Source organism: Danio aesculapii, unplaced genomic scaffold (genome assembly GCF_903798145.1).
Source record: "Danio aesculapii unplaced genomic scaffold, fDanAes4.1, whole genome shotgun sequence".
NCBI classification, from domain to species: Eukaryota; Metazoa; Chordata; class Actinopteri; order Cypriniformes; family Danionidae; genus Danio; species Danio aesculapii.
In genome coordinates this window covers 50874-60000 of record NW_026613668.1, presented here as the reverse complement: position 1 = coordinate 60000, position 9127 = coordinate 50874, and the positions used below count along the sequence as shown (strand labels likewise).

At 37.1% G+C, this 9127-nt stretch overlaps 1 protein-coding gene across 1 annotated transcript in view; it reads left to right on the top strand.

Moving 5' to 3' along the window:
- The window catches only part of uts2b (urotensin 2, beta), a 7231-nt gene extending 327 nt beyond the window's left edge, over window positions 1-6904 (top strand). Inside the window, exons 1-4 of the mRNA XM_056452547.1 lie at window positions 1-50; window positions 3664-3789; window positions 6499-6542; window positions 6627-6904. The exon at window positions 1-50 is cut by the window's left edge and continues 327 nt beyond it. Coding sequence (XP_056308522.1) covers window positions 1-50; window positions 3664-3789; window positions 6499-6542; window positions 6627-6728 — 322 coding nt within the window. The 3' untranslated portion in view covers window positions 6729-6904. The remainder of the gene's footprint in view (window positions 51-3663; window positions 3790-6498; window positions 6543-6626) is intronic.
- The last annotated feature ends 2223 nt before the right edge of the window (window positions 6905-9127 follow it).

Below are 9127 nucleotides of genomic sequence, written 5' to 3'. Positions count from 1 at the left end.
GCTCGGTCACCCGGTGGTGCAGTCGGCGGAGATGAGCTTCGGCAGGCCCGGTAAGTGCGCGCATCCACTCACCATTGTTAGTTAAATGTTAAGGTAACACTTTAAAATAATGGTCCATTAGTTAAGGTATTTACGTACATGAACAAACAATTAGTTATACATCAATTACGATGTTTACTAATCTTTTTTTAACATGAATGTTAAGTTAATGTTAAAACATGTTAGCTCATGCTAACTCACCGTGCATTAACTAATGCTAACAATCACATCTTTAGATTTTAATAATGTATTAGTAAATTTAGTACAATGATTAATACTTTTTTTTTACAGAAGTATGCATAATTAGTTAATATTTTAACTAACAGACCATTTTTCTAAAGTGTTATCCTTAGTTGTAAAGCACAGTTGCTTTATCAATAGTTATAAAATACTTTTTAAATCATTTAAAGAGCGCCTATTACGCAAAAATGACTTTCATAAGGGGTTTAATCACAGTTGTGTGGCAACAGTGTGTGATCATAGCCAGTCTCCCTACTGAAAAATCCAGCTTAAACCAGCCAAGGCTGGTTGGCTGGTTTTAGCTGGTCGACCAGTCCGGTTTTAGAGGGGTTTTGGCCATTTCCAGGCTGGTTTCCACCAATTTCCAGCCTGATCTTAGTTGGTCAGGCTGGAAAATGACCAGCTAAAACCAGCTTGACCATCTAGCCAGGCTGGGAGCCCAGCCAAAACCAGCTATGTCCAGCTTAAACCAGCCTGGTGAAGCTGGTTTTAGCTGGATTTAGTTGGTCATTTTCCAGCCAGACCAGCTAAGATCAGTCTGGAAATGGCTGGAAACCAACCTGGAAATGGCCAAAACCCCTCTAAAACCAGGCTGGTCAACCAGCTAAAACCAGCCAACCAGCCTAGGCTGGTTTAAGCTGGATTTTTCTGCAGGGCTGTAATGGTAAAAATTAATTTATATATTTTTTTATGCCACACTTAATAAAAACAGTCTGCAGAAACAATTTGATTGACATTCTACCTTTGTACATGTCATCAGAGGGGGAAAGCCCCGCCCATTAGTGACCATCTTTCCCTCATTAGCATAAACAGCCCTGAGTGAGAAGCAGGCGTCTGCCAATAGATATTTGAATCTGCTGCTATGCTGCCACCTCTAACCTTTTAATCTCATCTGAATGTAAAGCGACAGTCACCAAAATGACACAATTAGGATCAAAGCCTAAAAGAGACAGTTTCAAAGAGTTATAAGACAGTTGGATGTTTGAAATATTTAGAAACTTTTATTTATAGTGGATTGACATTTGCTGCAAATGCAGAGTGTATTTAAGTGAAGTTATTTATAAGCAAACTTCGAGAGGATCACGTGCTTATGACTGTTCACAGCTGTTCCAAATTTAGCTCATGACTAGTTATCCAATCAGACGATCCTTAACTCACTATAAATAACCAGATTTTTCTCATCTCAATATCTTCGTCTTGAAGAAACACCCCCCCAACCCCCCCCCCCCCCCCCCCCCCCACCCCCCAAACCCTACTTTCCCTCCTTTCAAACGGGTATGGACTGTTGCCAATTAAGGAAAAGCAAAAATTGGCAGTGCAACAGTAGGTAAAGCACAAAAAACCCAAATGAAATGTATTTAATGAGAATTAAACAGAAAGTGCATGTCATTGAAGATTGTTCCCATCCCTTAAATATAAAATTTCAGCTCTTGCCATCAAAAAGACGGTTTAGGCAATCTCAAGTAAAGAAAATGTTTATTAAATGTCCTTTGTGCCGACTGCCATTAGAATTTTAAATACTGACTTCTAATTATGTAAAGGGTTTTAAATTGAGTTTTTAATGTGATATACAGTTGAAGTCAGAATTATTAGCCCCCCTTTGTATTTCTTTTCTTTTCTGTTTTAAATATTTCTCAAATTATGTTTAACAGAGCAAGGAAATTTCCACAGTATGTCTGATATATTTTTTCTTCTGGTGAAAGTCTTATTTGTTTTATTTCGGCTAGAATAAAAGCAGTATTTAATTTTTTAAAAACTATGTAAGGTCAAAATTATTAGCCCATTTAAGCTATTTTGTTCGATAGTCTACAGAACAAACCATCATTATACAGTAACTTGCCTAATTACCCTAACCTGCCTAGTTAACCTAATTAACCTAGTTAAGCCTTTAAATGTCACTTTAAGCTGTATAGAAATGTCTTGAAAAATATCTAGTCAAATATTATTTACTGTCATCATGGTAAAGATAAAATAAATCAGTTATTAGAGATGAGTTATTACAACTATTATGATTAGACATGTGTTTAGAAAAATCTTCTCTCCGTTAAACAGAAATTGGAGGGAAAAATAAACAGGGTCTAATAATTCTGACCTCAGCTGTATGTGATGACATTGAATGTATTTGTGTTGCTTGTTTTTTTCTGTGATGTGTGTAATGTGAACGCTGATTTGTTTGCGTGGTGAAGCCAAAGATAAATGTCCACTTGTGGACAATAAAGAAAGTAAAAAAAAATTTAAAAAACAACATTATTTTTGTGGTATTTTGATATTTTTTGATTTTTGTTTTAAGTAACTTTACCTAACACTGATATATAAGCATTTGTTGTAGTATTTTTCTTTTGTCTTGTTTTAATCCAAATATATAAAGAAAAACAAATCAGGCAAGTAAGAAAAATAATCTTATTTTAAACAGAAAACTATTATTATTATTATTATATTATTATTATTATTTTACTCACCTCAATGGGTACAATTCTGTCAAATAAAAGCTGCTATTTGAAACTCTGTTCAACAGAGTAAAATATTTTAGAGAAATTTGAAAAATATGAAGCAGCACAACTGTTTGTTTGTTTATTAATTTAATTATTTATGTTTTAATGCCATATCAGCAGCATTGGTTATATTTTTGGCAACACTTGTAATAAATTTACAATCATAGATTATACAAAAATATACAAATCAGCACAACACTGACAACATTAATTTTACTTCGGCTTAGGCCCTTTATTAAACAGGGGTTGCCACAGCGGAATGAACCGCTTACTTATCCAGCATATTTTTTACACAGCGAATGCCATTCCAGCTGCAACCCAGTACTGGAAAACACCTGTACACACTCATTAATACGCGCACGCGCACACACACACACTAGGGTCAATTTAGTTTATTCAATATACCTATAGCGCATGTGTTTGGACTGTCGGGAAACCGGAGCACCCGGAGGAAACTCACGCCAACACGGGGAGAACATGCAAACTCCACACAGAAATGCCAACTGGCCCAGCCGGGACTCAAACCAGTGACCTTCTTGCTGTGAGGCGACGGTGCTTACCACTGAGCCACCGTGTCATCCCAGATACACCAACAAAATGAACCTAAATCAGCTACAAATAACTTCTTAAAGGGACAGTTCACCCACTAAAGACTTTCTGTATCATTTACTAACAGCTGAGTGGTTCAATTCTTCTGTTGAACACAAACAAGATACACTAAAAAAATGCTGGGAAAAAGCAGCCATTGACCCATAATAGAAACACAGAATATGTCAATGGAAGTCTAAGGTTGTTTTGTTCCCCCAACAATCTTGATTATAATATCCTTTGTGTTCAACTAAGTGCATGTTTTATAAATGCTCTGAATGTTATTGATCTTCTTCACCTGCAGTTGTAGTAGAAGAAGAGCAGGCTCTCAGTCCAGAAGAGCTGAGTTTCTCAGAGCAGGCGTATCTTTCCCATGATGCTGCGGGGTTCGGTTACCCGTCTCTCATCAGTGGAGACATCAGCAGTGACGGTGAGATGACCTTTAAATACACTTTAAAGTCTGCATGAACATGAAGCTGCGACAGTTTTTTTCATATTGTGACGCAGTTCCTAAAGAAACAAAATATTAAATGAGTAAACAGTGGGCGTGGCTTGTTTTTTTCTACTGCGAGCTTATTGGATGTAGTACAGTAGACATTTTATTCAGAATGATCAGGAAAAGGGTTTGGGGAGAGTTATTACAACCCAACAGACTCCTCCTCCTCACCATTTCTGTTTGTTGTCAAACTGACAGCTGTCTGGCCCAATACCTCAGACAGACCTAATCTGAGACAATCTGAGGCCCAATCTCTGAAAACAAACCGGATGTGCATTTCCAGATTTCAATTATACATTACAAGCTATTTTTTTGCTTAATGACATGCACAGATGAATTGTTCACCACAAAACTAGCAATGTGAGCTAACTAAATCAATATGGTTAATTTCGATTTCATTTGTACTGTTAGCTTTAAACGTTACATGCTGTTTGCTTGGGTTTTTCCTAAAAGGGATACAGCTGCGGCTGGAAGTTAAGTAGGATTATTGATATTATTTATTAAATTAGCCATTAATAGTATTTTATTAACGTCTACATTTACCCCAACCCTCTCACGAATATAAACATTTTGTTTTTTCAAATCTACATTTTTTTCATCACATTTTTTTTTACACACAAATGAAAATGTGACCAAAAAAAATAAATAAACAGTGGCGCAGTAGGTAGTGCTGTCGCCTCACAGCAAGAAGGTCGCTGGTTCGAGCCTCGGCTGGGTCAGTTGGCGTTTCTGTGTGGAGTTTGCATGTTCTCCCTGCATTCGTGTGGGTTATCTCCGGGTGCTCCGGTTTCCCCCACAGTCCAAACACATGCAGTACAGGTGAATTGGGTAGGCTAAATTGTCCGTAGTGTATGAGTGTGTGTGTGTATATGGATGTTTCCCAGAGATGGGTTGCGGCTGGAAGGGCATCTGCTGCGTGAAACATGTACTGGATAAGTTGGCGGTTCATTCCACTGTGGTAACCCCGGATTAATAAATTTGTTAACATTCTGATGTAGATTTTACTGTGCGTTATCATAACTTTTAGTTTATTTTGGAACATCAAGTAAAATTGAATGTAGTTTAGAATTAGGGGGGTTGAGTGGTTAATGAAAAGCGGGGTTGAGGGGGGACAGGAGGATGGTGGCTGGGTGTAGCGATCGGTAAGTGAAGTCGGTTGCGGTGGGAAGGTGGTGTTGATGTGGGCTTTTACTTTTAAAATAAACCTTTTTAAATGATTAATTAATAATTTAAATGAATAATTATGTAGTGTAATGTGTGTATTTATATAGTGCATTTACCGTGTATGGCCATACACACAAAGTGCTTCATAATCATGGGCAGGGGGGGGGGGGGGGTCTCCACACCACCACCAGAGTGCAGCATCCACTTGGATGATGCGACGGCAGCCACAGGACAACGGTAAAGTCTAGATCGGATATGCGGCCGGCCGTGAGTTCGATATGCACATTAATAAAGCAGCATTTTTTATGACACTGTATAACAATAATTAATATTCTTACAGTACTGTGATGGTTGGGTTTAGGGTTGGGGTGGGTGTAGGCATTAAAAAAATACAATTTATTGGGTAATTTAATAGATAGCATAAATAATACTCTGTACAACTACTGTTTTTATGTTACTGTGATGGTTGGGTTTAGGGTTGGGGGTAGACGTTAATAAAATACAATAAATGGGAGATTTTATAAATGATATAAATAATTCTCATTAACTTCCGGCCGCAAACATATCTGATCTAGCATCAACCCAGGACAACAGCGCCAGTGCGTTCAACACACACCAGCTATAGGGGGAGATAGAGCCAATTCAGTGGGAGGCCATGATGGGTAGGGGCCGATGGAGGGAATTTGGCCAGGACACCGGGGTTACACCCCTACTCTTTATGAGAAATGGCATGGGATTTTTTTTTAATGACCACAGAGAGTCAAGATCTCGGTTTAACGTCTCATCCGAAAGTCGGCCATTACTGAGAGTTTAGTGTCCCCTTCACTTTTACTGGGGCATTAGGACCCACACAGACCACAGGTTGAGCACCCCCTGCTGGCCTCACTAACACCACTTCCAGCAGCAACCTAGTTTTCCCATGTGGTCTCCCATCCTGGTACTAACCAGGCTCAGCCCTGCTTAGCTTCAGTGGGTAACCGGTCTTGGGCTGCAGGGTGATATGGCTGTGGCTAATAATAATAATAATAATAATAATAATAATAATAATAATAATAATAATAATAATAATAATAATAATAATAATAATAAATAATAATAATAATTAATAATAACAACAATATTAATAATAATAATAATAATAATAACAATAATAATAATAACAATATTATTAATAATAATAATTATTAATAATAATCATTAATAATAATAATAATAATAATAATCATTATTAATAATAATAATAAATAAAACTAATAATAACAATATTAATAACAATAATTAATAATAATAATAATAATTATTATTATTAATAATAATAATAATAATAATAATAATAAATAATAATAATTAATCATAATAAATAATAATATTAATAATAATAATAATAATAATAATAATAATTATTATTATTTCCTTTATAAAAATAAAAAAATCCTAACATGAATATAACACTCTCATCATTGTTCCTCTCCTTCACAGGTCTCAGAACAGCAGGATTTGTTCCCAGTCAAGCTGTAAAAGAAGTGAGTGATTAAATGCGACATCATTAAATCAACAGACCGGCATAAAGTTCAACCCAAACATATTAACATCTACTTCTCATTCAGGCCTTGCTGGACAAACCGCTGTGGAGTCGTTTTCTGGGCAGCAGAAAGCAGTATCACAAACGCGGCAGCAACACCGAGTGCTTCTGGAAATACTGCGTGTGAAATAAAAACACACACACACGCTCTCATGCGCTTTACCTGACATTTACAACAACTCTGATGCACTAAACATGCAGAAACAAAAATTAAAAGATCTTGATGTTTGTAGAAAAAAAATAGCTGATTATTTATTTGTACTCTTTAGTTTTGATGTAAATAAAGTAAATATGTTTAAAGGAGTGTGCTTTCGTATGTGTATGCATTCATTACATTGTTTAATACTTCTAAATCATTAAATCAAGACAGTGTAGGTGAAAATAAAGGAGTAAAAAAATAGTTATCAGAGTCTACAGCATTTTTTATGCAACGCCAGATCTCTGAAATGGCATGTTTACAGTGATCCTTATTTGTGAATCACACTTGTGGTCTTTGGGGTCAAAAAGGGACGGACGCTTGTAAAACATCGTCTGATTTTTTCAGTGAAATGAATCATATTTATCTCTGCTTAATAATATTTTTTCTGTTTTATTTTTAATTTTGAGAAGGCTTTATGGTAAAATAAAATATCTATGTAGTAAATAACATCACATTTTTCCCCATTGAAAACAATGGAATTTATTTCTAATTATTTTTAATCTATTGCAGTATGCATTCATTCATTTACCTTTAGCTTAGTTCCTTGTTTATCAGGGGTTGCCAGAGTGGAATAAACCACCAACAATTCCTGCATGATTTAACAGCGGATGCAGTTCCAGCTGCAACCCAGTTCTGGTAAACACCCATATACAATCATTCACAAACACACTTATACAATACGGGCAAATTAGTTCATCCAATAAACCATTGGACTGCAAGGCAAACCGGAGCACCTGGAGTAAACACGGGGAGAACATACAAACTCAACACAGAAATGCCAACTGACCCAGCTGAGGCTCGAACCAGTGACCTTCTTGCTGTGAGGCGACAGTGCTAACTACTGAGTCACAGTGCTGCCCATTATCGCAGCATTTCCAGGTAAAATAGAGACTCTGCCATTCAAAAACAAAACCAAAAAGGCAGATTAGCACCATCTGGTTGTAAAAAAAATCAATATTCAGGTCTAAAAATGACCGAAGACTACCAGAGGGTTAAATATTTGTGTAGGGAAATAACTGAAAGTAAAATTCACTTATTTTCATACTGTCTAGTACACAAAAATCTACATATTGGATGAAGACGAGTTCAAGTTCATAAATGTTGATGTCAAAAATCTTCACGTATTACTGTGAAATCTACACTGAGGGAAGTTTGGGAATTTATTTTCACACTTCATAATTCTGAAAAAAAAAAGACAGAAAAATGAAAACAGAGCAAAAATATAGAGATTTGTATGTATAATACAATATAATCAGGTACAATATGTATGAACAAATCCCTCAGTAAAAACATCTAGAATGTAGAGATGAATAAAACTGAGGTTTATAAAATTTCCTGCTCAGAGCAGTAAAAAATGACATTCACCGGTCACTTTATTAGGTACACCTTACTAGTACCGGGTTGGACCCCCTTTGCCTTTAAAACTGCCTTAATCCTTCATGGAATAGTAACCAGCCTGAGATGATTCATGCTTTATGACATGGCGCATTATCCTGCTGCATGTAGCAATCAGAAGATGGAGACACTGTGGTCATAAAGGAATAGACATGGTCAGTAACAGTACACAGATGCACATGACACGACGCTCAATTGGTACTAATGGGCCCAAAGTGTGTCAAGAAAATATCCCCCACACCATTACACCACCACCACCAGCCTGAACCGTTGATACAAGGAAGGATGGATCCATGCTTTTATGTTGTTGATGCCAAATTCTGACCCTACAATGTGAATGTGGCAGCAGAAATCGAGACTCATCAGACCAGGCAACGTTTCTCCAATCTTCTATTGTCCAATTTTGGTGAGCCTGTGCCAACTGTAGCCTCAGTTTCCTGTTCTTAGCTGACAGGAGTGGCACCCCGTGTGGTCTTCTGCTGCTGTAGCCCACCTGCCTCAAGGTTGGACATGTTGTGTTAACGCTGAAGGTTCATCGCAAATCACTGCAAGTCAGGAAGAGGCGTGAATTAATTTAGCTAAACTGTGACATGGTCAACTTCCGGAAATATTAGCAACGATCCATCAGGTAATGTTTTTCCCCCTCTCTCTCTCTTGGTTTAAATTAGTTGGTAAAGCGCCGTCAACAAATATTTTTACTCCACATTGCATATTGCACAGCGCATCAAACTACAGCAGCTGGATTAGTCCAAAAAGGCGCAGTGATTTTTGCTCATTGGGTTTGTTCTAGTTCGGATCATGTTCTCACCACAAATGAATCGCTCGAGGGTTCGTTTGAAAGCGTACCGAGACCACCTCTTCAAGAAGGTGCTTGAAGGTGCCGCTACATTCACACCTGCCCAAACAAACCACACCAAGGGGGAAAACGAACT